This window comes from Sebastes umbrosus, chromosome 9 (assembly GCF_015220745.1).
Source record: "Sebastes umbrosus isolate fSebUmb1 chromosome 9, fSebUmb1.pri, whole genome shotgun sequence".
NCBI lineage: Eukaryota > Metazoa > Chordata > Actinopteri > Perciformes > Sebastidae > Sebastes > Sebastes umbrosus.
The window spans coordinates 27760807-27775347 of NC_051277.1; the positions used below are offsets into that span (position 1 = coordinate 27760807).

General features: G+C 41.3%; 2 protein-coding genes across 3 annotated transcripts in view; both read left to right on the forward strand.

Moving 5' to 3' along the window:
* The first annotated feature begins 610 nt into the window (after positions 1-610).
* On the forward strand, positions 611-7388 carry sil1 (SIL1 nucleotide exchange factor). Its single transcript, XM_037780069.1, has 12 exons — positions 611-770; positions 1826-1938; positions 2757-2901; positions 3031-3136; positions 3270-3375; positions 3852-3938; positions 4915-5010; positions 5114-5235; positions 5883-5979; positions 6070-6234; positions 6536-6700; positions 6847-7388. Exons 1-12 carry the CDS (start codon positions 698-700, stop codon positions 7045-7047), a joined length of 1476 nt encoding a protein of 491 aa, XP_037635997.1. The 5' UTR covers positions 611-697; the 3' UTR covers positions 7048-7388.
* Positions 7389-8217: 829 nt separating this feature from the next.
* The window catches only part of uvssa (UV-stimulated scaffold protein A), a 42332-nt gene continuing 36008 nt past the window's right edge, over positions 8218-14541 (forward strand). Inside the window, exons 1-8 of one of the 2 annotated variants that reach the window (XM_037780736.1) lie at positions 8218-8395; positions 8886-9013; positions 10037-10190; positions 10553-10729; positions 11911-12031; positions 12228-12674; positions 13718-13827; positions 14235-14363. In XM_037780736.1, coding sequence (XP_037636664.1) covers positions 8904-9013; positions 10037-10190; positions 10553-10729; positions 11911-12031; positions 12228-12674; positions 13718-13827; positions 14235-14363 — 1248 coding nt within the window. In that variant the 5' untranslated portion in view covers positions 8218-8395; positions 8886-8903. The remainder of the gene's footprint in view (positions 8396-8885; positions 9014-10036; positions 10191-10552; positions 10730-11910; positions 12032-12227; positions 12675-13717; positions 13828-14234; positions 14364-14541) is intronic. The other variant, XM_037780737.1, reaches the window with a different exon arrangement.

Consider the following 14541-nt stretch of genomic DNA (forward strand, 5'->3'; position numbering starts at 1 on the left):
TTTTGAGGTCCAATCTTCCTACAATAAGTCTATAATAAACTATGTAGCCAAAATACAGACAAAAATGTCCCCATTGAAACCCATTAAAACCACAATGTTTGATCTCACAACCATTAAAAGTCATACCTTCTACAACATCAGGCTCTCAATCTAGAGCCCTGACTTCAATATTGTAGTTTTTACTACAATGCTCTAAAAAAATGAAGGCAACATTTAATCATCACAGTATAACACCAAGTCAGTTAAACTCCAGGGATATCAATCTGTCCATTTAGGAAGCACAAGTGATTGTGATTCACTTTCACCTGCTTTGGTGCAAATATAAGTGACAACAGGTGCAATGGAGAGGCAAAAGCAAGACCTCACCACAAAAAGGGAATGGTTTTGCATGTGGTGGCCACAGACAATTGCTCTCTCCTCATCCTTCCTGATTCCAGTTTTGTGTTCTGCTGTCTGTTATTAAACTTATGAGACAATGTTTCTCGCTTTATATTAAATGTCTAAAGAGCTAGATTAGATTATATTGGTCTATTACCACTCCGTACCAGCTGGTGGCAGTAATGCTCACTGTAGTTTCCCCAGAAGAAGAAGAAGAATAAGAAGAGGTCCTCTCATTGGTCCTACGTGGACCAATGAGAGCTGAGCGAGCTGAGTGGGAAGCGACAGAAGCCTTCAGATGGATGTTTGTGTATGATGGATGTATGAAGAGAACCGCTGGTGTGTTTACGTGCCTTCTCTTCTGTCTGCGTCTCATCTCGTCACTGGAACAGGTGAGTTGTTGTCTAACGGTCGGTAGATGTTACCTAGTAACCTGATGAGGCCTGATGGGTCCCGGCTGGCTGCACCGTGAGGTAGATCAGCTGACAGGTGTAGTGTCATATGTGTCAGTCAGTGCATGTGAGGTAGCTGTCACACATGGGAAGGTTACATCAGTCTCCACAAACTCAGTTGAAATTCTGGACTCTTATCAATCTATTTGTCATCGACTGATCTGGTGGTCACACATCTAACTGTCATCTCGTGTTTCAACAGTCAGTGCTTAAAGAATAAGGAAACATTAAAACATCATGTTTGTGCATGGAGTTTGGCCTGGTGAGAGTCAGCAGGCCAAACTGATGTCTCTCTGATGTCCCTATGATGTCCCTATGATGTCTCTCTGATGTCCCTCTGATGTCTCTACTGATGTGAATGAATGAATGATCTTATTTCGAACATAAAAATAAATAAAAACAGATACAAAATAATAACAAACAAAACAAGAGTAATAGAGAAAAGAGAAAAAGAGTAGGTAGAAGTAAAACTTATATTTTCCTACCCCTTTCTCACTTCTCTATTAACTCATATATCATAGAATGATAATATAATATAATATAATGTAATATAATATATAAACTGTCCCAGATTTATTTACATCCCAAATTAAATATATGAACAACATCCCAAGTTTATTTACAACCCACATATCCATCCGGAGTTAACATTTTTACATAAACCAACCCTTAACACAACCCTTATCACAACTCTTCCTCAACCATATACCTCCCAAAAATATCTTTTTTGTATAGCTTTTTAAATTGATTTATATTTGTGCTCCGCTTCAACCCATCACATAACCCATTCCACAAATCCACCCCACTGACTGAAATACACACACTCTTCTATGTTGTACGAACACAATGCTTTTTAAAATAAAATTTTCCTCTTAAATTATAACCCCCCTCCCTGTCACAAAACATTTTGATGTCTCTACTGATGTCTCTCAGATGTTTCTCTGATGCCCCTCTGATGTCTCTCTGATGTCCCTTTGTGCTCTGTTGTATGTCAGTCACCATGAAGCTGATCCCCAGAGCTGCTAGAGGAGCCTCATTCAGCTGCTTCACTCTGGCTTTTCTCTTGTTGCTGCACTGCTGTCACATAGCCAGCATTCTGGGCCATAAGGTGAGTTATATTGGATTATATATATATACATATATTTTCCATGTGTTACATTACGTTACATTTAAGGTGGGCACAGAGCATGCAACAAGCTGACATGTGTTGAGCCACTGGATGGTGTTCTATGTGTAGTTTAACTTTAATATTCGCGAGCCAAAAGTTGGAACTTGAACTTTTAATTATCACGAGGTCTGGTACAACAGCAGGAAAAGACCTGACAATTTAGATTTTAGTGTTAAAGTGAAATTAATGCGTCAACTAATGTGAGACGAGTGATGGTATCAGTCATGAGCTTCAGTCTGACCAGAGTTCACTAATCACACATGTGGGAAGTCGTTGCAAAGAAACCTGCTGCCTTTTGATTTCTTAACGTTTCCCTTGATTCTTTGGACAACAATGTAGTCAGCTTTCTGCAACAGGAAGATGCAGCGGGGTACACATATGATGGGATGATGTATATATGGCATGAGGGACGGTAAGATTTCAGACACTGAGAAGGATCCAAGACCATCGCAGGGAAAGGAAAACAGCCCTTGTCCCAAAAAACACGATGCAACTAATATGCAAGCATGGCCCTGTGATAGTCTGCTGACCTGTTCAGGGTGTGCCCCGCCTTTGCCCAATGTCAGCTGGGATCGGCTCCAGCCTTCCCGCGACCCTGAACAGGATAAGCGTTTACAGATAATGGATGGATGCATAATAAATATAGTCTTATTAAAAGCAAATCGTTTTTTTTTGTGTGTTCAGCATCACAGCTTCTAGAAAGTTGTTGGTCTGTGCACCAAAGATGCAATGATGCTGTTTTCTGTGTGTGTGTGCAGTCTGACTCTGCCTTAACTGTGGTGGAGAATACAGAGGAAGGAGAGGGAGTTGTCGGTGATGAAGAAGATGAGGTGACGATTGATGAAGATGAAGGAGATTTAGAGGTGGTCCAACCTACTGAGGAGTGGCAAACACTCAAACCAGGTAATGTTCTGCTGGAGGGTGTTCTGGTACTTTCTCATCATAGTCCAAAAACATTGTATTCCAGTTTTGGACTTACTGTGTGTGTGCGTGTGCGTGTGCGTGTGCGTGTGCGTGTGCGTGTGTGTGAAGGCCAGGCAGTGCCAGCAGGTTCCCATGTGAAGCTGAATCTGCAGACAGGTCAGAGGGAGGTCAAACTGGGAGAAGAGCAACTTAAATACTGGACACAGGAACACAGGTATGGGTCCGGAAAACAAAAAGCGAGCTGTTTCAGATCAAGTGACTTCAATAAGTCGTTTATTCACACTTTGCAGAAGCAGCAGAGACAAAATCTAAATATTCCATCAGCAGTAAAAAGCCTGTCTTTGCAGAGAGACAGAAGAGATCCAGTCCTCCTTCAGTCCTGACGAGTTGAAACGGGCCATGAAGAAGATCAAGGAGGACCTGAACCCAGTGAACAAAGACACGGACCAACAGGTAACAGGACACCATATTAGATATTACATTAAAGGGATAGTTCGGCTGTTTCTCAGTGGGGTTTGTATGAGGTACTTCTCCATAGTCAGTGTATTACCTACAGTAGATGGAGTTTGGAGAAACAGACAAGAGTACCAGCACAGTCTTAAGGCATAAATCTAAAATAGAAATCTCCTAGTACTTTGTATTTTGGTGAGGTGTATTGTGCTCTGGTCACACACAGCACACTACTGGGCACTCACTTCCAAAAATATATAACACATAATATTGTAATATATATTGGAGATGCATTTTTGTACTTTTTGACGTAATGATGTTTGACACAATATGTTTCTTAACATTAAAATGTAGTAATATTATTTTTTAAGCTTGTACTAAATCTTAAAGAGCATGCACCTTTATTCATAACTATAACAACATATCACAGTCAAACTACGCTGTATGTGTCCTCACCTTGTCATGTGTGTTGTCTGTAGGGCTCTGTGGCGTCTCAATTTCGTCCCCTGGAGGAGTTGAAGAAAGACATGGCTCAGCTGGACCTGCTGGTGGAGACGGACTTTCAGGTGCATCACAGTAGTCTAAGTCATTTCTTCGGGGACCATTTCTGCTCATGTTGCATTACATGTAACAAAACAAACAAAACCTGAAGAGTCAAAAGTATTCCAGTTTTTAAAGATTTCACATTTACTGAATATAGACTAGACTAAAACTCTGAGCCTGAGCCGAAGTTGTCGCTAACTTCATGGCTAACCTGCTTCACTTAGATCAGCAGGTGGCTAAGCAAGACGCAGAAACTTGGCCTGGGAGTTGAGGAGTTGTAGCATTCATTCACCGACACACACTGCACTGCTACGTTCACAGCTAAGGTTATAACATAACTGCTAACCTCATATTCACCATCACACACACACACTCTCTCTCACGCTGACACTCGCTAACATTAAGCACACACAAACTACACAGTTATTCCTTAAAGGAGTTTACTACTTGTATAACACATTTTAGTTTAAAAAACATCTTAACAAAAACATAATTCTCGATGCTGAGGCCCGGCGAGGAGTCAGCTTAGGCTCTATGTGTGTGTGTGTGTGTGTGGAGAGGCTATGTCCTGCACTGGGTGAAACACCAGAGCAGAGGTTATTAATGATCGTGTGCACCGCTGCAGATTGAATATAGGAGAAACGCTGATTGGCATAGCCTAATCTTTATCTGCAACTGTGCAGAAATACCGGGTTTAAACAGAATAAATAGACAAAATGCTGCGCCACATTTAAATGTTGATTTAGGATTCAAATGTCAACGTCATGGATGAAGCTTGGGACTATTCGGTACAGCCCTGTATGCTATAGTTTTAATCATGCAGACGGGTCAAGTTTTGCCTGAAGACATTCAACCTTTTCTCAGTAGTCAGAAGCAGCTATGTGCTGATATAGTCTTTTACTGTGAAACAGCTGCAGGACATGTTCTAATCAACTGTCAACTATATGTTAGCTGTTTGTTAAGCTGAATGAAGTGTGCTGTGGTGCTGTGTGTGTGTAGATAATGCGGCGCCTGCTGGACCAGTATAACAGCAGCAACTCGACTACACAGCAGAGGCTGAGCATCCTGCTGGAGCTGGAGTATCTGGTGCATCAGGTAACGGAACACATACTGTAGGCATTCAGACACATTACAACCTACCTGTTAGCTTACAAAAGTCTTCAGTTTCTAACTGTGCCTGCATGTGTGTGTGTGTAAGGTGGATAACGCTCAGAGCCTGTGTTCGATGGGGGGTCTCCAGCTCATTCTAGAGGGCCTGAACAGCTCCGACTTCAGATTACAGGAAAGCTCTGCCTTTGTCCTGGGATCTGCTGCGTCCAGGTACAAACAGCCGCACGTTCATTGTATTTAGTTGAGATCTGACTGATGTGCTTAACGTCATACCAATTCAGCTGTATCACACAACATCAGAACACGTCACTCCTATGTTTAATATCAACATACAGTAGTTATGTAGCTGTATATTGTGATGCCACATCACCTCGTGTAGTTGCACGTCTGATAGGACTGATAGGATCAACACAGGAAGTGATGGATTTCATGTTTCCACTTTGTTTGGAGTAAGTAATAATGACTAATAACAAGCAGACAACAGATTAAATATTAAGAAGTAATAATGACTAATAACAAGCAGACAACAGATTAAATATTAAGAAGTAATAATAACTAATAACAAGCAGGCAACAGACTGAATCATAAGAAGCAGATGAGACAAGACAACTAAATGTGAACTGTACATGAATGTGCTAATAGAGTAGAAGTAGCTGCACACTTGTGTAAGTAGGTGTTTCACATCAATGTCACTGTGTCCTCTTGTTTAAAATCTGAACTTGTGTCTTTGTGTGTACACGAGTCACTCTACTACCACTACTACTACTACTACTACTACTACTACTACTCCTACTAGTGTTCATCAGTATCACTGTCAGCTGTTACTATCGGTTGCTCACGGTGCTTGTGTCCTGCAGTAACCCGGTGGTCCAGGTGAAGGCTGTGGAGAGTGGGGCTCTGCAGATGCTCTTAACCATACTGGCCACTGAACAGCCACTCCGAGTCAAAAAGAAGGTACTTACACAAACACCCACATTATCATTTATTGTTGTGTACAAATTGAATTCAGCTGTAATGTTGTCTGTGTGACTGTCCTCCTGTCAGGTTCATTTTGCAGTGGCCTCCCTCTTACGGAACTTCCCCTACGCACAGCGCCACTTCCTGTCACATGGAGGCCTGCAGGTCCTATCAGAGCTGTTCAGGGCCGACGGAGGTGGAGTTCTGCGTACGCGCATTGTCACCATGTTATATGACATGATCAGTGAAAAGGTACAAACAAACTGTATTTTAAGTTAATCGAGGAGGTTGTTTTTCTAGATGGAGTGAAGAAGAATGCTTTTCATTTCCTGGCTCAGACTTCAGAGGGAATATTCACCACCTTTAATGTGGACGTCCAATCAGTGTTGATGGTAAATGAGGAATCTATTGCTTCAATCAACTACATTTTCAACACCGATTGGACATCCACAGAAGAGGTGGCGAATGTTCACTTTAAGGGTTCCACTGGCCCTTGTTGAGGATGCAGAATATGACCTCCTAGAGATGATGCTGGTCTCTTCTGCTCCACCAGGAGCTGATCTCTCAGGCAGGTCTGGACCTGGTGCTGGATGCCTCCCATGAGGAGCGGGTGCGTCAGTACTCTGAGGTGTCTCTGCAGGGGGAGTTGCTGGAGAAGGGCTGGTGCAGTCTGGTCCCACAGCTGCTGGAGTCCACTGAACACGACTACAGAGAGAAGGTGGATTGACTTTGATACATTGTAGATGAATAGCAAAAAAAAAAATAATGTTGATGATTAACACAAATTATAAGCAGCTTTAATAGTAAATGATCTTTAAGAAACCAAGACCGGCTAAACAAATGAACTTGTCGTTTTTCTCTCAGGCTCTGCGGGCTTTGTTGGCGATGGCTCCCGTATGTTTGGATCAGTACCGCTCAGACAGCTCTCTGCTGGGCTCTCTGCTCTCTCTCAGAGGCCAGTACCAGGAAATGGCCCTGTCAGAAATGATTGTAGGAGAGGAGAATGACTACTATGCAGAGATTGTAGAACTTATAAATGCACTTCAAGTCAAAATAAAACGATGAGAGGATTGCACAGTGGCATTTTACATGGCCGGACAATGCAACTACTCAAGCGAATGACTCCACAGAAGGACAAAGACATCATGACAAGAGTCTACTGTATGCAATGCAAGGTCAAAGGATGCACCTTTGAGGATACAAATGTTGGGCTGACCCTGTAGGCGGTGGATTCATTGATGTGTCGGTGTGAACTTGAGATTTGAGACCAAGATTTCATCGATGGCCTCACATCGTCTTTTGGACCGGTGTGGGGATCAAAATAAAGATTTCTTTTTCTAATGTCGTCATTGTAAAGTATTTTTACTTTATGTTCAGAATTTAAGAATAAATTAATTATTCAAAAATGATAGTGTTCCGTGTGTGTATCTCCTGTATGGTGACCTTTAAATGAAACCAGAAATTATCGTGTTAAAAGTTAGAAAAGCTATAATCCACAGGTCCATCTGGTTAACATACTGTATATGTTCTGTGTAAACAGTACGTTTTGTTTTCTCCCTCCCATCTATTAATCTGTTGATAATTAGCCAGTGTCAGTAACCATAACTTTATAATATATCAACCACACATTGTATTCTTGTTTCATCATGATATGACTGCATTTTAAGATGGGACAGTATTTTATTTGCTTTAGTACTATTTCAGACTTGTCACTGCAGCAGTTATGATCTGATGTGATCTGATAATACCAGAATACCACTGAATTGCCATCAGCCACAAAATAAGAGTTAAAGGTCTGATGAATGTCCCTGTGCAGCCAGGAACACAATTTTAGATGCACCTCTCCTTACTTATATACCCGTGACTGGGTCAGTCAATTAATGCAGTGCCACCTAGTGTTCCTAAAAGTGAATTACACCAACCTCTGTATACATCATACATCATGTTTTGGCTCTTACTCCTTTTGGAATATGTAAATCAAGGCATCAAGTGTTGACAATTTATTTTTCTTACGCTTTTCATTGTATTAAATACTACTTATTTCTGACTGTCCACTTGTTGGTACGATCATTCTCTTTTTCTTTATTTTTTATTTTATTTTGTTTTTGTATTCTACATGTTCGATATACATTTTGAAATTAAATGAAATTTGGTCCAATACAGGAAGCGTGGCCTTGTCGGTGCTTTTATTGTGAAAAGTCGAACCGGTAGTACAAGCAGCTGACCGGATATGAGTGTTATTCGATTGGAGAAAGGAACATAAAAGGTTGTTAATGTGTAAACAGCAGCCATTAATTTAATATCTCTGTCATGGTGGACTACTGGTTGACCCGCTGACTTGGAGCTAACAGCTGGAACATGTACTGAGTTTCAGACAGTAACGTTATTTAATAAAACAGGCTACCAGCTACTGGTGAGTTAAAGAGACAGGCTGCTGTGTTTACATCTGTTAGCATTGTAGCAGCTAGCAAAGTGCTATAACAAAGTGCCTACTTCAATACACTGACTGTCTGCTAAAGAGACCATGTCGGTAGCATTTGTATAATAGCTTGTTCTATTTGTTTTCCTTTTAATACATGGCGTGTGTAGCTCCAATGCCTCGCATGTATTCTCATTATAGTGTAATAAACATATGGGTAGATGACATGCCTACATAACCTCTATCATACTGCAGAGTACACTATGGTATACTTCATAATGTACTGAATATATTATAGTATGATGTAGTTGTTTTTTAAGCATCAACATTAGTAGTTTGACCTTCTATAACAGCTTAATAACCTGAAGTATTTGTTTTGATATTACATGACAGCCCTCAGTAACCATCAGAGATGCAGTATACAGTTTAACCATTTGATAGAGATACACCACTTCCATGTCATGTTGTATATCCCTGTTCACAGGTGTGTTAATGAGCAGTGATGGAGTTGTCTCAGAGGGACAGGCTGTCAGAGCTGGTGGAGGAGCTGACCACATCAGGACAGCCACAGCTCAACCAGGCCAGGATGAAGGAAATCAAGAAGATCTGCAAGTATGTCACTAACTGAAGGGCACATGCCTACCCAGAGGGATAACTATGGTATAAGTAACTGAGTACTGTGGAGTACTGATATTAAGCAGGTTTACAAGTGATTTGACTTACAAGTACTCCTCTCTGAAAGAAGCCACAACTTAGAAACACATATTTTTAAACAGAAACAGTAGTGCATTAAACACTTGTACTAGTTTCCAAATAGTGGTGATTTGATGCAGTTCTGAATCTTTTTCAAATACTTATCGGAAAGCATCAAAAGATTAAATATGAATTACTGACACGGCAAAGCGTGTGACAGTAGATACTAAGGGCTCAAAAAGTTCAAGTTCAAGACCTTTATTTGTTGCAGTAGCAATAACAACATCTCATCACAATAAGACAATACACACATACATCCCCACATACTAAAACACTAAAAAAGGTGAAACCTTGAAGTACAAAAATGTTAAAAGAGTTACAATATTACCATATAAGTTTGTGAAAAAAAGAAAGAACAGGCATGGATGGAAGTGCTGATACTACCTATACTTTTCAGAGTTGAGCAGTGAAATGCCAGAGGGTATGAAAGAGAATTTATATCGGTTAGTTTTGACAGATGGTCGTCTGAGGCGGGAACCAGAGGGCAGAAACTTAAACTCTGAATGCAGGGGGTGGTTGGGTACGGTCTGAAATTATGGATTCTGCTTTCTTTATCAGCTGTTTGTTGTACAGTTCAGACAGACATTTCTGCTGAGTGCAAAGGTCCCACGTACACTGCGTTGCAAATACTTTGTAGTGATGTAATTAATTCACTTTAATCTCAGAGAATATCCACATTTTTTCTCTAAATATTACCCGGCTCCGTAATTACATTTTTCTTTACCTACAATGGCCCTGATACGCTGACATAGTGACAGTCACGGTAAAGTTAGAATTCACAGGATTATAAGAATACAAAAAAATATCCATACATGTTATATGGAATTTAATGAAAAATCATGAATACCACTGTGTTCACTCTGTGTCTATGATTCCTCCCAGAGGGTCCGATGACTGCATAAACCACGTGTACCACTCAGTGATGTCTCAGCTCAACCAAGAACATGCTGAGGTCCGACTGTCTGCCTTCCAGATAGCCGGTGAGCTCTTCTCCAGATCACACCAATTCAGAACGCTGCTGGTGGACAACTTCCAGGTACTGGCATCATGTAGACCAATAGCTCATCTCATGTATTTATTTCACACCAAACACCACAGCACCTAATTGTACTGGTTAGTGTGAAGTATTTGTTCAGAAAAAGAGAACAAAGTCATCATTCCATGCCAGTGTAACCTGCCAGTTTATCATACTCTGGGCCAGGTCTGGAAATGAATGCCTCTTTGTAACCTGGACAGTTTAAAACAAATTGGAATCTCAATTTAAAAACCTAAATACTGTATTTTATACATGTGTTATTGGGATTGTAGGTCAGTATGTCGTGTTCCCATCCTCTGTTCTTCTCTTTCTCCTCCTTTTCTCTCCTTATCTCTCTCAATCCTCCCCTCCTGGTCCTGTAGGAGTTCTTGGAGTTGACAGTAGAGACTGACTCGGAGCAGCCCCTCCCCCCTCCTAAGGAAGTAGCCAGGAAACTGAGGTCACTGGCCATCCAGACTGTTCAGTCATGGCAGGCCTCTTACGGGACAGCTTATAAGAAGTTAGCCCTGGGCTACCACTTTCTCAAACAGGTTAAGAAGGTGAGAAGGGATAAAACTATTACACTTTTTTCTTTCAAACCGTCCAACAGCTTCAAAAAAGCTGCATGCTGTAAAGTCTACATTAGAGTTGGTGTTGGTGATGTCATTCCTGTTTCCACAGGGAGTTTGTCTAATCTACAGTATTACAAATCATGCAACATTATTAATATTCCAGTAAGGCTGTTTCACAACAACCCGGCCGCTCTGTTTACTCTCACATCAGCTGACCAATCGATAAACAAATTCCGATCGATTGTTGCCATCCTGTAGAAAAAAAGGTCTCCATAGGATACACCTGTGGTTCCTCACTCCTCGCTCCAAATTAAACTTTTGACCTAATGATGGCACTAGATGATATAAACCTGCTATGTAAACTATAGCCGTGTTTTCTTCAACATATTTGTATGCACATTTTGAAGTATCGCATTAGAAGAGCTGTATGGAAATGGCAAAATTTGATAGAACTTGCTCAATTGTGTAAAAACGTTTTTATGCCCGCTTGAGGTGGTTTTTGCCTTTGTGGTGTTAGGCTGTCGTCGTCTTCCTGGATATTCCCATAATGCACATAAATATGGCTTATAGTAGCAACAACAGGTTCGTGTGGACCGATGAGGAGACCAAAGTATTCCTCGTCTCATCCATGAAAAAACATCTTAACCGTAACTCTCGCTTTCTCTCGTAGATGGTTAGATGGGTAAGCTGATTTGTTTTGCTTCCGGTAACCTCTACTTCTTCTACTCTGTTTACTGGCGGATTACAGCCATGCCTAGCCTATAGACCTTTTTATTGCCATTCTGTTGCTAGAGCAACAGCTCTGATCCAAGTTAACTTCCTGCCAGCTACTACATTAACAAACATTGCAACAGGAAATACAAAGGGGCCCATTTAGAATGTTTATGTTGTCAAGGTCTATAGCGTCAACTTCTGACCATACCACGCTTTGCGTCGCCTAGTTTATTCGCTGCACTCCAGTTGATGGAAACCCTCCTAATACACATTTATTTTTTACGACATTTCAAAAGTTTGCTTAAAATCTTCTTGACAGTTTAATGGAAACACGACTTATCAGTCCTTTCTGGCTACTGTTGCTGTCTTTGACTGTGTTTCCCATGTTGATTCACATGTCCCATGTTGTTGTGTGTGATCCACCTGTAAGTGATGTAATGCGTCCATGTTGTCAGGTGGACTTCCAGGATGCTGAGGCCAGGACGGTATCAGAGAGGAGGAGGGAGGAGGACAGACAGAGGAAAATGCAGAGGATCTACAAGGAGAGAGTGGAGGCTGCCACCAAAGACATGGAAGGTAAACACCACATCATTCAACAACACTACTGCTAGTGATAATGATAACAATGGATTTTTTATTGTTCAGAACTGAAGTCGTGCTCCTAAAATCCTACATGGTCCTGTGCAGATCGAGGATGAACCTTCTTTTTAGTGTCAGTTTCCCAAATGAAGCAAAGATTTAATGTGAGATTTCCGTATTGTTTCTTTGTCAGAGTCATTCCAGGAAATTGAGGCAACCTTGACAGAGATGGAATCCTGTATGAGCCTGCTTTTCCCTGAGTTTGACCTTACAGACGTCCGAACAACCAACAGCTGCCCTCCCAACTCCCAACCAGCCAATGAATGTCCATCAGTTGATGAACAGCCCTGCTGCAGCAAAGACCTGAAGGATGACACGAGAGAAGGAGTGATACAAGAGAAGGAGGAGAGCAGGGAGGAAAAGAAAAGCAATTGGGAGGAAAATAAGGGAGAGGAGGAGGAGGAGGAAGAGGAGGAGAAGGAGGAGGAGGAGGAGGAGGAGGAGGAGGAGGAGGAGGAGGAGGAAGACAATGAGGAAAGTAGCGAAGAAGAGGAGGGAAAGCCTCTTGATCAAGACTTGTTTATTCGGAACTCTGGGCTCATCTCTCACGCCTACAGTCTGGACCTGAACCTCAGTCCTGGTGGGTACAGCTCACACAGCTACATTCACACATTATAAAGCCACTAATGCTGTACTACGACAAATCCTACCTTTGTAAATCTTCTAATGTTCAGTATTTGTTGACAGCGTCTTATGCTGCGTTCACACCAAACACAAAGCAATTCCTATTGCAATAAACGGATCAAAAGGACGCCGAAGTCACTACATCACGATGCTGATTTGTATAAAGTCTGAATTCATGCTTTGTCAGGTCTGTCCGCAACACGACAAGCAAACAACTTTTAAAATGCTTGTTTTCTGAATGGAGTTCTGATCCACCAGGGCTTTATGCTGTGCTAACATTGTAGCTGCTCCATCAACACTCAACATAACATCAACTAAATCGTAATTAAATAACAGCAGCGACGTTGCACACATTATACACATCTTTGCATTGACTTTGTATGTAATTGTGCTGCGCGTTTGGTGTGAACACACCATTAGAGGTGTGGTGTGGACAAAATAATAAAGACACTTTTCAAGTATCTTCACTCTAGCTTTAAAACTGAGCCCGCTACTAAAAATTGCAAGTTGCGTTAATGCGTTAAAGAAATTAGTGGCGTTTAAACAAATTTGCGTTATTATCAGGTTAACTTCGACAGCCCTAAGAAATTGATATTCTCCATGTAGGGTATTGAAAATGTATTGTTTTGTTTTTTTATTGGTACAGAAACTCAGGTGTCACATTGGCTCTAGTGCTGAAAACCAGTCAAACATTACCCAGCCTTACGAATACACTCCACCAGTTTGTTAGATACACCCACTAGTCATGTACAGTAGTAGCATATAGCTGTTTGTAACTTAGTATACGAAGCATGCAGATAGTGTCAAGACAACTTTGACACAAGGTAGGTGATTGTTAACAAGGGGTTCCCTCTTGTTAATGTGAAAGCTTAGCTAGTTAAGTGGTATCAGTGTATACATCCAACAGTATGTATTCTAGGAATGAAATACGTATGAAATACATTCTGAACTCGCTGTATCAGTGAATCTTTGCTGTTCTTTTCCTTCTCTCTCTCACAGGTCTTCATGTTAAGGAGACAGAGGACAACGAGGCAGTGGTTTCCACAGTGATAGACCTCCACAGACTGATAACAACCAAACACCTACCAGCCGTGCAGAGCTGGGTTCAGGTTAGTACAAACCCACAGGGATCAAATATGTAGACATGTAATAAATGATCACATTAAAGCATGTGGATAGAAATGAATATACAAGATGAGAAGACAACCTACCAGTTACTGATGCTACTATTATATCACTCCTATATAACTCTACTGCTAGTACTGCTACTCATGGTGCTACTACTGCTGTTATGACTTTAGAATCATAATTAAATTATATTCTACAAACAAATGCTTGAATACAAACCACCCTCAGTGTGTTTTTCTTTCTGTCTTATCTTATTTGTCATTGGTTCTTGAGGACAGCCCTGGTCTGCCCAACTGTCTCATTAACAGGTTTGCCTGTTTGTCTGTCTGTGTGTCTGTCTGTGTGTCTGTCTGTCTGTCTGTCTGTCTGTCTGTGTGTCTGTGTGTAGGTCTTCACTAAGTCAGGTGCTGAGCAGCAGCTGTTAAGGAGAGCGCTGGATCTGAAGACGTCTTTAGAAGCTGCCCTGCAGAAACACAAAGAGCTTCACATTGACTACAAGACCAGGGTTCGCAAAGTGGTGAGTGACACACAATAATTCATTCTAACTGGCGGTTGAGCTGATTCAAGGTACATCAAGTAAATGTGACTGGGCGTTTACCTCACTTTACCTTACACATGGAGGACAAGGTTCCCACCCATGTAAACTTTACATGTAGGAAGATGTTATCTTTTGAAAAACACGTGTATAGCAGCAC

Coding starts and splice junctions, on each gene's coding strand:
- sil1 (XM_037780069.1), top strand. CDS start 698: ATGTATGAAGAGAACCGCTGGTGTGTTTACGTGCCTTCTCTTCTGTCT. Junction 5,011..5,113: donor TGGAGTATCTGGTGCATCAG/GTAACGGAACAC, acceptor TGTGTGTGTAAG/GTGGATAACGCTCAGAGCCT. Junction 5,236..5,882: donor CTGGGATCTGCTGCGTCCAG/GTACAAACAGCC, acceptor TGTGTCCTGCAG/TAACCCGGTGGTCCAGGTGA.